The following is a 20,000-nucleotide window of genomic DNA, read 5'->3' on the forward strand; positions in this document are numbered from 1 at the left end:
TGTCTCATGCCTGTGCTATGCCATGAATCAGAGCTGGGACTCAGCCCTCCTGCCCCTCCCGCCCTCCTGTTTACTTTCCCCTCTGTGCTTCCGTCCAAGCCCAGATGCTGAAGAATCACTCCTCAAACCTTCATTTTACAGCAGTTCATATGTTTCTACCTCTCTTTCATGTTCCCTTTCCTGTTTTCTAGAGACGTCCTCCCCTTCACTCTCAAGCTGCCTGAGGCCATCTCCACAGCCAAGTCCCCCACTGATCTGGAGGCAGTTGCAAAGTTAGGAATAGGTGAGTGAGCAATTCATTTCAAATGATTAAGTCCTTAAAGTCATATGGTGTTCAATGCGTCCTTAGCTGCACTCTAACTTTGGGCTGCGTATAAAATGTGGAGTGAATTGTGGGCCAGCGCTCTCACTTTCTAAACGTAACCCTTTACTTATGTGCTTCAGCCATGAGTCAGCCATTCCACAGAGCTGATTTAGAGCCCCAGATCAGTGCAGCCTAACTGGGCACAGTGAAGGGGTCGCCTGGGTCGCCTGAGTCAGAGGGGCCAGAGATAGCCTGCAGCGCTGCCGGGGCCATGGAGCTATGAGCTGTGGGGCTCTTTAGCACATAGAAGTCACATAAGAGGTTGTGAGTAATATGCAGTGCAAGGGCGTAAGGGCTAAAGTCCTGACTCATTCAGCATGCCTTGGGAGATGGAGAGGATTTTTAAGATTTTTAAGATTTTTTGAAATGCACTTTAACTTTGGCTCCTTCTTGTGTTTTACTATTCATTCAAGACAACAATCCGGCTGATTGTTTGTCAGCACTCAACGAAACCAAAAGTATACCACGGTCATTCTACAGTGACACCCTGGCTTGACTGGGACACTCTGTCCGCTGCTATGGTGTGTGTGTGTGTGTGTCTGTTGGCTGTCAGTGGCATAGAGAGCTGAACGCTGTGTGGAAGGCCCGTGGCATAGAGAGCTGAACGCTGTGGAAGGCCCGTGGCATAGAGAGCTGAACGCTGTGAAGGCCCGTGGCATAGAGAGCTGAACGTTGTAGAAGGCCCGTGGCATAGAGAGCTGAACGTTGTGGAAAGGCCCGTGTTTGACGGACAATGCTGTGTTTGTGTGTTGCTGCCTCACATGAGAGAGAGAGGTGGACATATGGGACCCACCGCCCACTGTCTACTGACATTTCCCCACAGATCCTTTATTCACACCAGCGACCTACAGCGGTTCATGTGCTGTTGTCACATGGCGGAGTGCACCGTGAACATACGGGTTTGAAGTGGATCCGCTCCACAAATGTGCCTTTGAGCCGCAGTGCCATGTTTCTGAGTTATGGTTTTTGAGGCTAACAAACAATACAGGCTCTGTGCTCTTTTGAGCAATTGTTTATTTGTGCTGCTGTGCCCGTTGTTGTCCGATGCTGCTGCTGCCTCTTCTGTCCTGACGTCAGTGGGTCCAGGGGATACCTGAAGCCAGTTCTCTTGTGTCCGTCTTGTCCCGCACACGTAAATGATACATCCCTGTGTGCCAACTTCAAAAGGCAGTGGCAATATCAAGATGATCCTCCCTCACAACCTCCAATTAGAAGCCTTTTTTTTCTTTCCCCAAGAAACCAAAGCTACTCAACCCTTTCATTTGGAAGTGTTTCATATCAAACCCACATGGGACTCTGTGGAGATGGCCCTTCCCACGGGATCAAGGTTTGCCTTGTGAAGCGTCCAAAAGGAAACGTGAGCCTTGCTCCCGCTCTCTCACACACACACACACACACACACACACACACACTAGCCATCAGAGCAAAGGAAACACCCGACTGCGAAACGCTCTCGCGTCCCGGGCCTTTTGTTTGGTTTGGTTTATGTGGCTCTACGGTCGCACTCCCAGTTGTGTAAACTCGCCTTTGTCCAAATGGCCGCCGCCCTGCCGAGATCTACCAAATTCGGGGGAGGGAATGTTTGTTTGTGGAGCATAAAAGGGGGGGTGGGGTGAGGGGTTCGAAGCACGTTGGATCGGTGAGTCGAAGCTTTAGCTCACCCTAGGCGGATGAGGAAGGTGGGATTGATGGCAGATCTTTCCAGCTTGTGAGAGTAAAAAAGGCGTAATCCCCCAGGGGACTTGCCTTGGGTGATGAGGGTGACTGCCAGAGAAGAGCTTCACATAGTTGGCCCACAACGCTTGACAGAAACCAGCCCAGGGGGGGGGTCTGGCACTGCTGTGGCAGGGTGGAGAAGGGTTTCAGCAGGGCTGGGTCTCGGAGTCTGCGTGCCAGGCAGGGTTCCAGAAAAAAGCACCCTGAGAAGGAGGAACTGAGAAGTGGCAGCTCTGATTTCTCTTCTGCCAGTAATGAGCAGGGTGAGCTAAGGACGAGAGAGTGAATCATAGCACGACCAGAGGGAAAACGAGAATGTGTACGAGGGAGAGAAATAAAAGTAAAAATGTGTGTGATTGCGTGTGTGTGTTTTGTTGTGTGACGGTTCAGATCAACAAAAAACAGTGTGTTCAGTGTATGTGTGAAGGTGAACCGTAAAAGAAAATCTGCCTTTCCACTCCCTCTATAATCGTCAGGTGTGATTTATGGTCCAGATAAGATAACAGGTTAACTGCAACTACACCCACCTGTGGTAGAGGAAATAAAGACAGACAGAGGCATTACAAGGTTAGCTTTTGAATTATTCAATGCATATAAACAAAAATAATATCATATGATCAGTGTTTTTCCCTCACAATGATGTACCTGTATGGCTGCAAATGTCCAATGCCACATTCTTACATACTGGGTACAAAGTAACCAGTTGTCATATGTTTTGACAGTTTGGTGTTATTTTTAAATAAAACAAATGTATCTATTTCAAGAAAGGGGAGACTGATCAGTGCGACAAAAACAGAAATGGAATGTTAAAGTGGAAAACATTTGAGAATAAGAGAAGGAAAGAAAGAGAGAGAGAGAATAGAGAAAGAGAGAGAGAGAGAGAGAGAGAAAAGAGTGGGATGGAGCCACAGCAGCTAAGGTCCTCCCACTTCTACATCTGCGTGTGTGATTCATTCTGCCTAGCGTGTGTGTGTGTGTGTGTGTGTGTGTGAGGGAGTGAGTGAGTGAGTGTGTGTGTCACTGTCTTTACGATCGTCACCATTTGAGCCCCAGCGCACAGCACAGCACAGCACAGCACAACAGAGCACTAAAGTCAAGAAGAGACTCCGGCCGTATCCTGGCAAAACTTAGCGCCTGTTCGCCAGGCAGTCAGCACTTCCAGCAGGATTAGCCGTTTCCCGTGGGTAAGCCTTCCTAAAAGCCCTTATCTTATCTTATATGCCCGGTCATGTCCATTTCCATGCTTTATTAACTGAGATCCACAGATTTGTTTGTTGGAAGGATTTTTGTCGTTTAGACGTACACTACACTGGTTCACACACTGGTTAGTGCATTGTTGTTAATGAGGGTTCTTTTCTCCAGTACATTTGAATGATGAAAGATCTGCTGCTGTTGCTATAAGGTCTTATTCCTTTGTGTGTGCTGGTTCTTAGTTGCAGTGCAGTTTGTCATTACGCGTTGGTTCCTGCTGGCTGCCTCCCAGCTCCCCGTCTAGTGTTTAAGTGTGGTTTCCTCCTGGCGTTCTCTGGGATGCCACGATGTGGCTGATGTTGTTAATAAAGGACGCTCAAGTTTAGAGCTCTGCTTCCTTTTGCTTGCTGGCAATCCAGTTGTTTTGTTGAGCTAAACAGAAATGGGTCATGATAATAAAACACCTGTAAATTACGTTGGTACTAATAACATGGTGAAGACACCACAAACATCATAATCCTGCATGCAGTATGTCTCTGTTTTCAATGTAGTTTAATTCTGTTCCCTCTCTCTCTCTCTCTCTCTCTCTCTCTCTCTCTCTCTCTCTCTCTGTCTCTATCTCTATATTTCTTTCTCTCTCTCTCTCTCTCTCTTTTGCTCTCTCTCTCTCTCTCTTGCTCTCTCTCTCTTTCACTCTCTCATTCAGGGTTCTGGGACTCTGATTGGAGTAACAGGAAGAAAGACTCAGCGTCTCAGTCACAGCCAGTGGACGAGGACACTGTCCAGCAGAAAGCCGTCCAGCAGGAAGGACACAGAGACAGCATCATCCCTGGCCTTCGCACCCGTGCCCCGTCCCATCTTGAGCGCAGCCAATCAAAAGGAGCGCTGTGCTTCATCAACCCCTTGTTCCAGCAGACACACCAGACAGACACCCCCATCGCGGAGCCTGGCGTCACGGCAACGGCACTGCCTAGCAACAGCACTGTTGCCGACCCCCAGCTGACCGATAGCAGCACCCCCCTCCAGAACGGCGCACACTCAGGTCCCTCTCCGAACCAGAGTGAAACATCTAGCCACCAAAGCAGTTCCGCTCACAACAGCAGTTGTGTTTTGACCCGGGCCAAGAGCGTCTCGCGCTCGCGCTCGCCGCCACCCCCGCGCCCCCCACCTCCCCGCTCGCGCTCCGTCCCCCGCAGACCTGCGCCCCCCAGGCAGAAGAGCATGCCGGAGACAGCCTCCTGGATAAACCCTCCCCAGAAGGAGAAGACCAGCCTGCTGGGGCGCCTTGGCTCCTCGTTCTCCTCCTCCTTATCTTTTTCCTCGTCCTCCTCCTCCCCGCCCAAACGCATCAGCGCCCCCATCCCCGTCCCCTCCTCCCGGGGCAAGAAGCCCCCCGTCGGGCCTGATGTGGACGGCCACCGCTGCCAACTGGCTCTTGACGACCAGACCATAGAGCAGGCCGTGTCCCTCAGCCTGGCCAAGCTGTCCCAGCGCAACGGCTCCAGCGTGGACACGTGCAGCCCCAGCCCCAGCCCTCTGGAGCCCAGCCAGGACGCAGGGGTCGGCGGGCAGAGGCACGCGGGCGAGGAGGGGCGCCGCGGCCGGACCCGAGGCAACAGCGAGCGCCTGAGCGACATCAGCTTCTCCACCTCCTCGTCCGACTCGTTGGACTTCTCCTCCCACGGCTTCCCGCTGTCGGCGCCGAGCCCCTCCAAAGCCGGCCGCGGCCTCGCCGGCGGCGGCGACAGCAGCATGGAGGAAGAGGAAGAAGACGAGGAAGAGGAGGACGGAGACTACGGACGCGGCGCCGAGAGCGACCAGGAGATGCCGCCGCCCTTCAAGGCCAAGAAGCGGGCGAGCGGCGGCACCTTCGTGCTCCCGCGGGCCCTCCGGGGCCACCTGCGCAAGGTGAGCGGCGTGTTCAGCTCGCTGATGACGCCCGAGAGGCGGGCGGTGCGGCGTGTGGTGGAGCAGGCGCAGGACAAGGGCACCTACTTCGGCTGCCTGGTGCAGGACCACGTCAGCTTCCTGCTGGAGAACGGCGGCCTGGGGCACACGTCGGGCACCGAGCTCCTGCAGACCCTGCGCCAGTTCATGACCCAGATGAAGTCCTACCTGCTCCAGAGCTCCGAGCTCGACCCGCCCATCGAGTCCCTCGTGCCTGAGGACCAGATCGGTAAGAGCCCAGCCTCCAGGACCTCCTGGTTTGGCCTTTGAAAGAAAGAATTGTGGATATTGTCGATAGAGACAGACAGACAGACAGACAGACAGACAGACAGACAGACAGACAGACAGACAGACAGACAGACAGACAGACAGACAGACAGACAGACAGACGCACAGACAGGCAGACACTTTGTTGATCCTGAAAGAAATGTAGTTGTTGACATTATTTGTTTTTGACATATCTTTTGACACTTCAATGTCAACTGCACACGATTTGCTATCTATTTTTTTCTGTTTATCAATTAACATAATTTGTGCTTAGGTAGAAGTTGACGCGAGAGCTTGTGGGAGAGAAGTGGTTTCGTGGTAGTAGATTAGATCAGTGAATCATTACACCACAGGGTTTGAAAGTATCAGTGGAACTTTACCTCCATAATTTACAGTAACGCTGCTTTCCGGTGATGGCAAACAGGGCAAAAACAACTATGAGTAACATTGTTTGCGTGACGTAATGTGATTGGGTACAAACTGAAGGGCTTTTGCTGGCATTGAGACATGAAGTTGAGTGCATGAAACTTGGCGCCATAAGAGATACCAACCTGTTTTAAGATTGATAACGGAAAGGGAAGGGCATCGTAGATATGATAAGCTACTAGCTTTTCTCAGTGCTGCTCCGGTAGGTAACCGCCAGTTAAAATAAATCACAAAAAAAAGAAAGAAAAATCCTTCTCTAGGTCAGTGGTATTGTGTGCTGTCAGGCCTCTGGCTGCTGTAGTGTTGGTTAATTAGCCAGGATGGTCGTTGTGAAAGTGGAGCCTTTATTAGGGGGAAGGACAGCAGCTGGAGCTACAGAAGGCTTTAGGAATGTATTAATGGCAGAAGGGAGGGCCCTAAGGGTTGGATTTCACGTGTGCCATCCGTGTGTGTGTGTCTGTGTGTGTGTCTGTGTGTGTGTGTGTGTGTGTGTGTGTGTGTGTCTGTGTGTGTGTGTGTGTGTGTGTGTGTGTGTGTGTGTGTGGTCTTCGTCTGTCTGCTTCAGAACCTACTTCAGACCTACTTCAGCCTGACTGTGTAAACATTACGCCGGCTGACAGTGCAGAGCTGCTAAATGAAGGCCATTTTTGTGGGCCTTCTGTGGAGGTGGATGACTCAGCCAACAGAGCCAACTAACGCAAACATTAAAACACAAAACTGCCATTCAACACCAGGATGCCAGTAATGCCACTGAATGCCGCAAGTCAAACTACAGTGGGAACAGCACCGTTTAATGACATAGAAGTCCCCACCCCGAGGTTGTATTCACGTAGAAGAGGAGAAGACTTTGGTAATAACATTATACAGTTTTGAATAGGAGTTGCCTGGGACTTGATTTACTTTCACCTCCCACGCTAATTCTGCTATTGTAGTTAAAATGCGGATTAACTGGGCTCAGCTCTGTGTCTTTGTTCCACTGTGGTTTCCATTGGCGCACTGTTTTCTGTGAGTCTTTTCAAGAGTCCTGAGATGCGATTGGTGGTTCAGTACCATTCTTGGGGAAGGATGTAAACACTCTCGCTCTCTCTCTCTCTCTCTCTCTCTCTCTCTCTCTCTCTCTCTCTCTCTCTCTCTTGAGCGCCGTTCAGTGGCCTTCTCTCCAGATGTGCCTCTCTCATGGAGGCCAGCCAAGTGGGCCAAGCTCCGCTACTCAATGAGCCTCTCATTCTCGGCCAATCACAGGCCCCCATTTATGTGGAGCGGGCCAGGCCTGAATGTTTAGCATGTCTAAGGGACCTGTTGATGCAGCTCCAGTGTTTGCGTGGGAGGCTGTGAATGTGTGTGTGTGTGTGTGTGTGTGTACAGGGCGACTGTGTGGAGACGAGGGGAGAATGGGGGGCTTGTGCTTGGCTTGGCTCGGGCTGTTTTGGTGTTTTGATTCGTGCCCCCGGCGGGTCCAGCCTCGTGAGGAGGTTCTGTAAGACCGTCCCACACACGTGCTTGGATTCGGCCTAACGCCGTCTACAACAACAAGCATTGGGGGGAGGTTGTTTTTCACGGGGTAACCTTGTAAAAAACGTGATAATGTGGTCCAAGAAAAGATTCTTGAGGACCTGAAGGTCGACTGCAGATAGGGCCTATCAGAGGAGGCTCCAGACGGCTCTTAGAGGGGAGGGAGGGGGCTGCCTGTCTTTCTGCACTGGGCTATTTTTACTGGGGGCGATAGGAAGTCTTTAGGACACTCTTTACTCTTTGTGTTAGGTGAATAGTGGTGGCGTGTGTGTGTGTGTGTGTGTGTGTTTGTGTATCTGTGTGTGTGTGTGTGTTTGTGTATCTGTGTGTGTGTGTTCGGATAGAGCATGACACTCTTTACTCTTAGTGTTAGGTGAATGGTGGTGGCGTTTGTGTGGTGTGTGTATGTATGTCTGTGTGGTGTGTGTTTGTGTATCTGTGTGTATCTGTGTGTATCTGTGTGTGTGTGTGTGTGTGTGTGTGTGTGTGTGTATCTGTGTGTGTGTTCGGATAGAGCAAGACACTCTTTACTCTTAGTGTCAGGTGAATGGTGGTGGCGTGTGTGTGTGTGTGTATGTATGTTTGTGTGGTGTGTGTTTGTGTATCTGTGTGTGTGTTCGGATAGAGCAAGACACTCTTTACTCTTAGTGTCAGGTGAATGGTGGTGGCGTGTGTGTGTGTGTGTGTGTGTTTGTGTATCTGTGTGTGTGTGTGTGTTTGTGTATCTGTGTGTGTGTGTTCGGATTACATTTTACATTTACATTTAGTCATTTAGCAGACGCTTTTGTCCAAAGCGACGTACAAGGGAGAGAACAGTCAAGCTAAGAGCAATAAAAAAGCATGGTGTAACAATAAATACTACTTTACATGAGAATTAGAAAAACAACAACCTAGAAAAGAGGAAAAAGAAGTGCAGGAATGTAACTGCTGAAGTGCAAGTTAAGCGCTAGTCAGGTGCCAGTTAGGAGGGGAGGTGCTCTCTGAAGAGTTGGGTCTTCAAAAGCTTCTTGAAGGTAGAGAGGGACGCCCCTGCTCTGGTAGTACTAGGCAGTTCGTTCCACCAACGTGGAACTACAAATGATTGCCGTGCTTGCACGGACGGCAGTGCCAAACGACGCTTACTAGACGAGCCCAGCGTCCTGGGTGTAACATTTGCCCTTACAAGAGCATTTAGGTAGGTGGGAGCATAGATAGAGCATGACACTCTTTACTCTTAGTGTCAGGTGAATGGTGGTGGTGGTGGCATGTGTGTATGTTTGTATGTGTATATATATGTATGTATGTATGTATGTATGGTGTGCGTGTGTGTATCTGTGTGTGTGTGTGTATCTGTGTGTGTGTGTGTGTGTGTGTTTGGGAGAGGAGACAGACACCAAGAGTAATGTATCTCCTGCTGTTTCCAACCTCCAGTGTAAGAGGAAGTGCCTGAGATTGAATGCTCTGCACATGTATCACTCACCCGTCTGGAGAAGTGACTCTGTGGTAGCAGGGAATTTCACATGCATGTCCACAGAGTCTGTGTGTGTGTGTGTGTGTGTGTGTGTGTGTGTGTGTGTGTGTGTGTGTGTGTGTGTGTGTGTGTGTACGTGTGTGTGTGTGTGTGTGTGTGTGTGTGTGTACGTGTGTGTGTGTGTGTGAGTGCAGCTCTCTGACCATAAGCATCATGCCTGTGTGGAGGGGGGGTACATCACAAAGTTGGGGGGTAAGTCTGTTTCCCGTAGTTCTCAGCTGCTGGAGAGCTGAAAGGCTTGTGACTTACGGGGTGCGGAAGAGGCCCTTTATTGTTGGGTGACAGGTTTGGTGACCTTGACTGATGAGCTGGCCCCCAAAACATCCTCCTCCTCCTCCTCCTCCTCTCCTCTCTGTCCCCCCTGGGCCTTATCAGGCTCTGGGGAATGCACACAGAGATCCATCTTCTTCTTCCTGTCACCATAAAGGCTCAGTTATATACAGCCCAGGACTAGTAGTGACGGAGAGTCCCACTGAGCTCTGGGTTGATGATTAAACACTGCTGTCTGCTGTAAGGGATGGGAATCCCCTACAGTCACCGGTGAGGTGAGATCGTGCCGGTGGAAACCAGGACAGGTTACGCAGAAGGAACTGAGAGCTGGTTTGTCGGCGTCTGGGTTTTTAAGTCCACATCCTTAAGTCAGGGCAAAACGAAACCCAGAAACGGCCATCTGTTTCACCAGACCTGAGGGTCCAGTTGAAAAGGTCCAGTACACAGGGAGAGATGACGACGATTATGGACAACACGTGGATCCACAGATATCCTCCGCCTCTATTCACTTTCTTTCCCTCTCTTTCTCTCTCTTCCTCCCTCTCTCTCTTTCCCTCTCTTCCTCCCTCTCTCTCTTTCCCACTCTTCCTCCCTCTCTCTCTTTCCCTCTCTTCCTCCCTCTCTCTCTTTCCCTCTCTTCATCCGTCTCTCTCTTTCCCACTCTTCCTCCCTCTCTCTCTTTCCCACTCTTCCTCCCTCTCTCTCTTTCCCTCTCTTCATCCGTCTCTCTCTTTCCCACTCTTTCTCCCTCTCTCTCTTTCCCACTCCCCCTCTCTTTCCCTCTCTTCCTCCCTCTCTCTCTTTCCCTCTCTTCCTCCCTCTCTCGCTTTCTGATGACATTACCAGTGTTCTGGCAGAGAGTACCTAAGTTGAGTTTGCATTTAGACACAGTGGAACAAAACACAGGAACATGCACATGCACATACACACACTCACACACGCACACACACACACACACACACGCACACACACACACACACGCACGCACGCACGCACGCACGCACGCACGCACGCACGCACGCACGCACGCACGCACGCACGCACGCACGCACGCACGCACACACACACACACACGCACACACACGCACATATACACACACACACACACACACACGCACATGCACATACACACACTCACACGCGAACACACTCACACGCGAACACACACACACACAAACACACGCACACACACGCACATATACATACACACACTCACATGCGCACACACACACACACACGCACACACACACATACACACACACACACTTACAAAACCACTCATGTCCATAGGGAGGACAAAGCCACTGCTGATGGTGCTGTGGAATTCTTTGGCCGTTTTCGCTGAGCTCAGCCCTCATAAACTTCTACAGCACCACAGTAAAAGTTCACACAGGACTCATTTAAATATGTCATGTGAATGCATGCGTCACATACTGTAACTACGTATCATTTTTGATTTAGTCGAGGTTGAAATCAGATTGAACATTATGACAGTCTATGCCTATTGGGAGCCCATTGCTGTTGTAATAGTGTACTCAGTGAAAGGATGTTGCACTCAGACTCGCCTGAACTTGCCATGTTGTTCATCGAAGTCACTGTGCAGGTTCCTACAATATTGTTCCTTTGAAGACTGGAAGCGTTTTCAATCTGCATGTAGACCCATGATCCTAACAACACCATAGGAACACGATTCTTGGGTGAGAAGAACCAATCAGCTGCGGCTGAACATTCTGTCTGTAGGAGGGCAGTGGGGGGGGGCAATGGGTCATACATTGTAAACAGCCCTTACACCCAATCTCACGTTCATGCCCTGAAGTGAACCTAGCCTCTGTCAATGGGTAACTGTCTAAGTCTTCACTGACTTAGGCTAACAAGCTGCAGAGGCTGATGTCATCGGGTGACAGCGAGTTCAAAGACAGAGGAACTAAGGAAAGAGAGAGGAGAGAACGAGACAGATGATGCTAGATGTGAGCTCCTTGCATGCATGGAGGTTTTTTTTTTTTTTGCGTTCGAGGAGTACGTTTCTGTTTCCCCCTCGGCAGGCCCAGATGTGGTGAGGAGGGCTGGGAGGTGCTGACTGGGCTTGTTTTTCCCCCGCAGTCAGCTCAGTGAGACATGAGGCCTGGCAGTGTTAACACTCTGAAGTTACCGTCTCGGCGCTGAGACTCACATGACCGGAGATCAAGTCATAGCTTTTTTTAATAGAACACTTTAATGCTGCAATTCAGCAGAAACAAGTTTTTTTTTTTTTTCATTTTGAAGTGGAATTCACCGGGAGTTGGTGTATGTGTGTGCGTGCATGTGTCTGTGTTCGAGCGACTTATGCCATATTCTTTTCTTCTATATCATACACAAGAATCATTCTTCACAGGCTGTGTTTGTTGTTCTCTAGAAGACTTTAGGCCTCCTTGGAATTAATAACCAACAGTGCATTTCATAACTACTTCAGACAGTAGTGCCATCCACAAAGTTCCAGGGGTGAACTGTTCATTCATCTCAAATATAAAGTGTACAATATTAGCATACATTCACAAAATCGAATGAACCGCGCAAACCTCAGATCATGACTGCGGTGAGTGAACAGTGACAGTGATGACAATGCTAAGGAAAACCCCCAGAACATGCTTAGCTGCTCTCTCACATCATTTGGTCTTTTTCCATCCTCTCAAGAAGAGTGTGACACAAACCGGTTTGTGCCCAACCCCATTTACTGTCAATGCCTTAGGAATGCGGGCGTCCGTGCCAGGCTGATGAGACAGAAAGAGATGGGCGAATGGGCTACGGGCCCAGGCATTAGTGAGAGAGGCAGGAAGCAAAGAGCCCTGGGTCTCCATGGATACCGCCCTGTGTTCCCTTTGTCCGTATGGCTTTCCCTACTGAAATCAGTCAGGCGCAAGGGTCCAGTACATGCAGGGGCAAAACCTTGAAACACCTGAAAGATGAAAAAGTGGAGAAATGAGTTTTGTTGGTGCTGCTGACTTATCGTGTGATGCGTATCATTACTCTTATATCTTTTGTCTGTTGCCATTTTGTTGAGTGAATCTGCACCATGAAGACATGAAGTCAGTCCTTCCCTCTCACAGCCTATTCCCCTCTTCTTCTTCCTCCTCCTCCTCCTCCTCCTCGTCCCCCCCACAGACCAGGTCCTGGAGAAGGCCATGCACAAGTGCGTGCTGAAGCCGCTGAAGGCCACGGTGGAGGCGGCGCTTCACGACTTCCAGGTGAAGAGCGGCACGTGGCAGCAGCTGAAGGAGAACCTGGCGCTGGCCAAGGCGCGGCAGCCGCAGGAGATGGGCGTGGACGGCGCCCTGCCCCCCGACCCCGTGGCCATCGAGAAGATCCGCCACAAGTTCCACACCATGCACAAGATGTACTCCCCCGAGAAGAAGGTGGCGCTGCTCCTGCGCGTCTGCAAGCTCATCTACACCATCATGGAGGACCACTCAGGTACCGTTGCTACTTCGTGTTTGCTTCTCCGCGCTAGAGGGGGGGGGGAATGGCAGGGGTGACGTTTCTAACACTCTGTAAAAAGGTTGAGTTCCACGCTGGCAAACTGGTTCTCCAGCAGCAGTTAAGGGGCACTGAAGAGACAGCATAACACACGCTGTGGCAGCCGCTGCGTCAGAAAGCTATTAGGCGCCAGGGAGAGGGTTGCCTTTGGGCTGAATTAGCTTACTAATGGGCACACGTGCACTATCGCGCACACACACGCACACACACACACATACACACACACACACATATGCATGCAAACACACACACAAGCTGTGCCTCCTCTTCTCGACTGAAGTGAATGTTAAGATGTCGTCAGTGACCCTCAGGAAACAATCACACTCATAACACACACACACATGTACATACTTACTCACTCTGTCCCATCCACCTTCTCTCATTAACCCTGCTGCCGTACTGTGTGTGTGTGTGTGTGTGTGTGTGTGTCTGTGTCTGTGTCGGTGTGGGTGTGTGTGTGTGTGTGTGTGTGTGTGATGTTTCAGGGAGGATGTACGGGGCCGATGACTTCCTGCCCATGCTGACGTATGTGCTGGCCCAGTGTGACATGCCTCAGCTGGACACAGAGATCCAGTACATGATGGAGCTGCTGGACCCATCTCTACTGCAAGGAGAAGGTGACCAGTCATATCACTGTTGCTTTCTTTTCCTCTGTGGCCTAATCTGGGTCCGTCTAGGTTTCTATTCGGACTAGGGACACTTACAAGCAGATGATTGGTGTGTGAGCTCAGCACATAGTACGTGTGTGTGTTGTTACGTCACCTAACCCAAAACTGAAAGCAAAAAGATTGATTGAGTTTGCATTTACAGTTCATATGAAAAACAGGGTTGAATACAATACACTTATATGCCTTCATGTCCAGCCACATGACTATCCACATGCATTACTATCCTGTGGAGACACACACACCAGTGTACAATACACTTATATGCCTTCATGTCCAGCCACATGACTATCCACATGCATTACTATCCTGTGGAGACACACACACCAGTGTACAATACACTTATATGCCTTCATGTCCAGCCACATGACTATCCACATGCATTACTATCCTGTGGAGACACACACACCAGTGTACAATACACTTATATGCCTTCATGTCCAGCCACATGACTATCCACATGTATTACTATCCTGTGGAGACACACACACCAGTGTACAATACACTTATATGCCTTCATGTCCAGCCACATGCGCGCTCGCATGTGTGTGTATGCATCCATGCTGTTTTCCCTTTATTATCCAAGTATGTTTTTCAAATCCATTACATTTCAGTCAGTGGAAATGTCTGCTGATCTTTGAAGTGTGCGTCGTCCGTCCGCAGGAATCCCTCTGCCCTCGGGCTCCGTGGACGTGGTGGTCTGTGATGTCCCCTTTGGAAGGAAGTTCAGCTGCGGCTCCAGCATGGCTGCCGCTCTGCCAGAGATAGTCAAAGAGATGGAGAGGTGCGCGACTTCACCTCGCTGTCTGTTACCTTCTAAACTGCCCCACTCCACCTGTGAATGGGTATTCCATCTGGTGCCCCCCCCCCCCCCCCCCCCAATAATTCCCTTCACTTAATCTCTCTCACTCTCGCTCTCTCTCTCTCTCCCCCTCTCTCTTTCTCTTTCTCTCTCTCTCTCTCCATCAGAGTTCTCTGTGTTGGTGGGTCTCTTGTGCTTCTCGTGAGCCTCCAGCTCTCTACTCTCCTAAAGAAGAGAATCCCCAAGGATGCCCCCGCCCCACACACACCCAGCTCCACACGCTGCCCTGCCTCAGACGCCCTCCTCAGCTCAGAGACGCACACCTGCGCGACATCCACCCACCATGGAGACGCACGGCCCTCAGACCGCACCGCACCGCAGCCCTTCCTTTCTCTCCATACAAACAGCTTTCACAAAGTCGGCCTTGGCAACACAGACGCAATAATACACACTTACACCAAGACCCGCGGACACTGATGACAGCCACCCATATGACATGCACAGTGAATGATCAATGATGTTTATATTTTATATAAATAAAACTGCTCTCTTGTTTTATTCCCAGTGCATTTTTCTATCTTTAGCAGAGATGCCATTTTGTTTTTTAACCACTAGATGGCAGGAGTTGGATTTTGTGGTGAAAGGGGTGTGGGCATGAGTGTTGTGGTTGGAAGCCAAAAAAAAGAAAAAGAAGCATATTTGAACCTGTCCATACACTTTAAGATAATGAAAGTATACATGAATACAGAAGATGTCAAAATAAAACGGCACACACAAACAAACACTGACAAGATTTTTTGTCAGCAATGGCAGCTCATGCATCATAGCTGTGAAAACAATCTAAAAGGTCTGTCTCCCAAATATTTTGTGTGTATTTTTCTAGATCTTTGGCTCACCCACTGAAGTGAGACACTGTCAGTCGGCTCTCATTTGTGGAATGTAGAGGCCTCTGGTGTGGCTGTGCAAGCAGTGTGTTTACAGCATCAACCAGCTCTGTGCTTGTGTGAAAGCCTCAGGGGACATGTCTTTGCTTTGGCCTCACAGTTTGTTCCAGACGGCTTTGCTAGAAGACATCTCTGGCATTCACTCACACACTAACTTTGAACTAAATGCTTAGGGAAATATTTGAAGTGTGAAATATTTGAACACGCACGTCAGGGGGAGACTCCACACCGTACGCTGTGGTGAGTCACACATGAGAATATACACACACCTATAGTCCACACCTACAGCAACTGCACCTATGGCATGCTTAATACCTGTCACCATGACCTGTCATTTGTCACCTGTTACCTGTCACCCAACAATTCCTTTAATAAATGACACAAAGTTGATGGCTTATACTGTGCAGATTGTGTATATGTATGCATTTGTCTCAAGTTTGACCCTTTTCAACCATTAAATCATATTATGGTCTAATTCTATGCACCTAACTATGTTGATATAATATGTCATTACTACGTTATTATGCAGGTAAGTTCTTATAAAAATGTTCATCAACATCGTGTGTTATAACCTCATTAGACAATAATGTAATTGTCCTGGGCTGTAGAAAATAAGTAACGTACTACGTTATTTTCACACAGCATTTTAAACAAATGCATTCAGAAAATGTGAAATTAAGTTCGATGTGATAAATATTCGAATTTACTGGTTGCGATTAACAGAACCACCGCTGTGTGTATCCCGACCCAGGGGCTGTCAACGTGAACAGCCAGCGTCCTCACGCAGGCGTACTGCGCAGAGGAGGCCATGTTAAAGTTTAGTGAAGACTGGACGTGATTCCCTGACGCCCTGTGTTTCTGCGTTCGTTTACGACAGTTTTGTAATATCGGAGTTTCTAAATCAATCCGATCCTAGGGATCGGGCTTCGGATGATGAATACCAGTCTGGACTTGTCTCGGCGGAACCCGCAAGAAGATTTTGAGCTCATTCAAAGAATCGGGAGTGGAACGTATGGAGATGTGTACAAGGTAGCCTAGCTATCTGCAGCAGCTAGCTGGCGATTTTGCTGTTATTCGGGGTTGAACACAAAACAGCAACACGTAGCTAATTCTTCATTTTTGTGCCAGGCGTTTCTGATCGACTCACGACTGTATCGGTCTATAAGAACAAGTGCGCAGTTGATAAAATCTGCTTGTTAGCTAAATCCGTTGCTGCTATTGACGTATGCGTAACATAGGCTAGCCCACTGGAGGATTTCTGGTCTTAACTTCTTATCGCTATAGGCAGATTGATCGATATAATCTCTCTGGTGTTATGTTTGTGATAAACAGGATGACGCAGTCGTTGTTGCGTCTGCTGCGCAGCCGGTGTGATTGTGTGTGCGACTGTGTGTCTTTGTTGCACAGTGCGTATCTTGGTGGTAACAGGGTAGTCTTTATGCTCCGTCAAATGTCCTCAGCAAGTCTGCGGCTGCATTTCCACAACAAACCAGGCCCTGCGCAATTCCTCCCATCTCGCGACTAGCGGAGCTGACAGAAAAAAATACTCGATCTCAAGTTATACCATAGTAAACGCCTCCTCTTGTCTCATCCCAAACAAGCAATTAGAGTGGCTTATTGGCGAGCAAACTACTCTTCGGTCGGGAGGAGACATGATGTCTTCTATACAGTTACCATTTAGGAACTGTGGATATTGAGAATTTGCAACATTGTATCCCACAGAGCGCCCACAGTGGATAATGTGTGGAATGCATACAGTGGTCTTTATAGGCTATTTTCGTTCGGAAGTGGCTAGCCCTCACACCCACTGTGGAGGTGCAACAGCATTTAGGGGATTTCTTGAGGCGATGACTTTTTGTGTGCACACGTGTTTATGTGTGTGTTTGTTTTGGCTGTGTGTATGTGTGAGAGAACAGTTATTGTGTATGGGAGTTGAGTATGGTTAGTGTGCAGCAATTTTTTTAAACATACTGAGCTATTATGCGTGTGTGTGTGTGTGTGTGTGTGTGTGTGTGTGTGACCTGGAGGGAGAGTATGTCTTGTGTGTATCTACCAGTCTGTAGAGTGTAAGCCACGAGTAGGGCAGAAAACGGCTGGCAGCATTTGCTGTGGAAAACTAGAGCGTGTCCCAACCTCCTCTGGGGAAGGGAAGTAGCCAAACAGGAGGATATCAGAGACAGAGAGTGAGAAAAGGGTGTTGTGTGTGTGTGTGTGTGTGGTATGTGTGTGTGTGTGTGTGTCTGTCTGTGTGTGTGTGTGTGTGTGTGTGTCTGTCTGTGTGTCTGTGTGTGTGTGTGTGTGTGTTGTACGTGTGTGTGTGTGTGTGTGTGTGTGTGTGTGTGTGTGTGTGTGTGTGTGTGTGAGCTTCGTCCATCCTGTTTGCTTCTGATTGTTCGCTTTTCCTCCAGTGCTTCCGTGGTCATTAGCAGTTCAATTCAATGTGTGTGTGTGTGTGTGTGTGTGTGTGTGTGTGTCAGCCAACAGCTGGAGCAGTATTAGAATGGAATGTCCATTTTAGACAGATTTCCCGTTGAAATGGTGTTAAGGCGTTAAATGGGTTTAGCAGTTTAGGAGGGGATACGAGTTGAGCGGGAAAGACTAAAAGAGGAGAGAGAGAGAATGGGATAGAGAGAGAGATAGAGAAAGAGAGAGAGAGGATGGGAGAGAGAGAGAAAGAGAGGATGGGAGAGAGACAGAAAGAGAGGATGGGAAAGATAAAGAGAGAGAGAGAGGGAAAGAGAGGATGGGAGAGAGAGAGAGAGAGAGAAAGAGAGAGAGAGAGGGAAAGAGAGGATGGGAGAGAGAGAGAGGATGGGAGAGAGAGAGAGAGAGAGAGAGAGAGAGACACGACCCAGTTTCATGGCTTTTGAGCAGACAGCGGAGCAAAGGCCAGTAGCATTGCCCGACCCTGACTGCTGTGTGTGTGTGTGTGTGTGTGTGTGTGTGTGTGTGTGTGTGTGTGTGTGTGTGTGTGTGTGTGTGTGTGTTTGGCCAGTAGCATTGCCCGACCCTGACTGCTGACCTTCTGTGACGACTTAAGCTGCACCAGCTATCTACCGCGGAGTTGCTTTTCCACCAATTTAACTCTTCCAGATCAAACTCATGGTGATGCTGTTGTGTGTGTGTGTGTGTGTGTGTGTGTGTGTGTGTGTGTGTGTGACAGTGAGAATACGATCAGTAAGGAGTGAAATGCCTCATTGCTGATGGAGAGGCCCATGGCTTGGTCTGTGTGTGTGTGTGTGTGTGTGTGTGTGTGTGTGTGTGTGTGTGTGTGTGTGTGTGTGTGTGTGTGTGTGTGTGTGTGTGTGTGTGTGTGTGTGTGTGTGTGTGTGTGTGTGTGTGTGTGTGTGTGTGTGTTTGACAGTGAGGATTTTACACACAACAGTGTCAATGACATCAGACCTTGTGGGTCGGCTGTAAATATCCACCCAATCAGAGCTTTCTGAAGAGCGTATGACTCGACACCTTTCTTCTAAATAAACAAACAAACAAACAAACACACCCACGCACAAACAAATACACACACATACACACACACACACACACACACACACACACACACACACACATCTAGAGACCCACACACTGTCACCCATCCACAGTTGGCATCAACAGAGTTGGGTGGGCAAACTCCATCTGAATCATGTGTTGGAGATGACACACATCTGTTGTTCTCTGTGTGTCTGCGTTCAGAGAGCGCTCTAATTGGATTTGGAGTATTTATGATTGGACGCGTCTTTCTAATAACAGAATACAATGACACAGTATAGCTCTGCCTTTGCTCTCCCCGATGACATCAGTCCCCCCGTCTAAAGCCTCTTCTGTTTGACAGCCAGTCAACATGGACACTCTGAGATCTCTTTGTGTGTGTGTGTGTGTGTGTGTGTGTGTGTGTGTGTGTGTGTGTGTGTGTGTGTGTGTGTGTGTGTGTGTGTGCGTGTGTGCGTGTGTGCGCGTGTGCGCGTGTGCGCGTGTGTGCGTGTGTGCGTGTGTGTGTGTGCGTGCGCGCGCCGTAAGAATGTCAATCTGCCAATGCCAAACTCAGAGGAGAGGCTGTCATGTTCTTTTTTTGATTGCTTTCTCTCATCCATGTAGGTTGTCATCCCTCGGAGTATGTTTGCCTTGTTTTGTGGTTTTTAGTGTGTGTCTGTGTGTCTGTGTGTGTGTGTGTGTGTGTGTGTGTGTGTGTGTGTGTGTGTGTGTGTGTGTGTGTGTGTGTGTGTGTGTGTGTGTGTGTGTGTGTGTGTGTGTGTGTGTGCGCGCTAACATCTGTGACTAAGAGCAAAGAGGGATTATATGTAGGCATGTATTTATCAGACATGGGGGGTATTCCAAGTACGTGGTTTAGTGTCTAACCTGGTTAAATTAACTCAGAGTATGTGATAAACCTCCAATAGAAGAGCCCAATGGCTGTTTTTCCAGGAGAATGAAGCCTTAGGGCTTTTCTATTTCTATCACTTACTCTGAGTTGGCTTCCCCAGGTTTGTCCCTAAACCATGTACTTGGAATACTCCACACTGTGTTTGTGTGTGTGCTTGTGTGTGCCTCATTCAGTCTGGGAGTCTTCAGACATCTGATCTCAATTTCCCATCTAATTCTCACAAGACCCCAATCAGCTTGTTTTTGAAAGTTTGTGAGCATGACAAACTTTGTACTGTGAGCATGAGAGTGAGAATGAGGGTGAGAATGAGAGTGAGAGAGTGAGTGAGGAGCGAGAGTAAGTGAGAGTGAGGAGTGAGAGAGAGTGAGTGAGGAGCGAGAATAGACAATAGACAAATAGACAATAAAATGTAAAATACTACGAGCAGAATGGGAAGAAAGCGTGTTGCCTGGTGTTGCTTTTTTTTAATTTGTCTATCCGTTCATCTTTGCAAAA

At 49.0% G+C, this 20,000-nt stretch overlaps 2 protein-coding genes and 1 long non-coding RNA gene across 6 annotated transcripts in view; all 3 read left to right on the plus strand.

The window, feature by feature from the left end:
• Positions 1-195: 195 nt before the first annotated feature.
• LOC116223283 (ras and Rab interactor 2-like) lies at positions 196-13,418 on the plus strand. 2 transcript variants are annotated; one of them, XM_031579377.1, is made up of 4 exons: positions 196-283; positions 3,978-5,447; positions 12,342-12,650; positions 13,199-13,418. In XM_031579377.1, the coding sequence occupies exons 2-4, from the start codon at positions 4,493-4,495 to the stop codon at positions 13,405-13,407; spliced, it is 1,473 nt and encodes a 490-aa protein (XP_031435237.1). In that variant the 5' UTR covers positions 196-283; positions 3,978-4,492; the 3' UTR covers positions 13,408-13,418. The 2 variants fall into 2 exon arrangements, with proteins under 2 accessions (XP_031435237.1, XP_031435238.1); XM_031579378.2 differs by lacking the exon at positions 196-283 and adding an exon at positions 3,086-3,264.
• Positions 13,419-13,935: 517 nt separating this feature from the next.
• Positions 13,936-14,738, plus strand: LOC116223284. The gene is made up of 2 exons (XR_004165009.2): positions 13,936-14,162; positions 14,348-14,738. It is a non-coding gene; the product is annotated as an uncharacterized LOC116223284 (long non-coding RNA).
• A 1,131-nt stretch (positions 14,739-15,869) lies between these two features.
• map4k3b (mitogen-activated protein kinase kinase kinase kinase 3b) overlaps positions 15,870-20,000 on the plus strand; it is a 25,592-nt gene continuing 21,461 nt past the window's right edge. For 2 of the 3 annotated variants that reach the window (XM_031579375.2, XM_031579376.2), the window contains exon 1: positions 15,872-16,153. In XM_031579375.2, coding sequence (XP_031435235.1) covers positions 16,055-16,153 — 99 coding nt within the window. In that variant the 5' untranslated portion in view covers positions 15,872-16,054. Of the gene's footprint in view, positions 16,154-20,000 lie in introns of all 3 variants that reach the window. The other variant, XM_031579374.2, reaches the window with a different exon arrangement.

This window comes from Clupea harengus, chromosome 13 (assembly GCF_900700415.2).
Source record: "Clupea harengus chromosome 13, Ch_v2.0.2, whole genome shotgun sequence".
NCBI lineage: Eukaryota > Metazoa > Chordata > Actinopteri > Clupeiformes > Clupeidae > Clupea > Clupea harengus.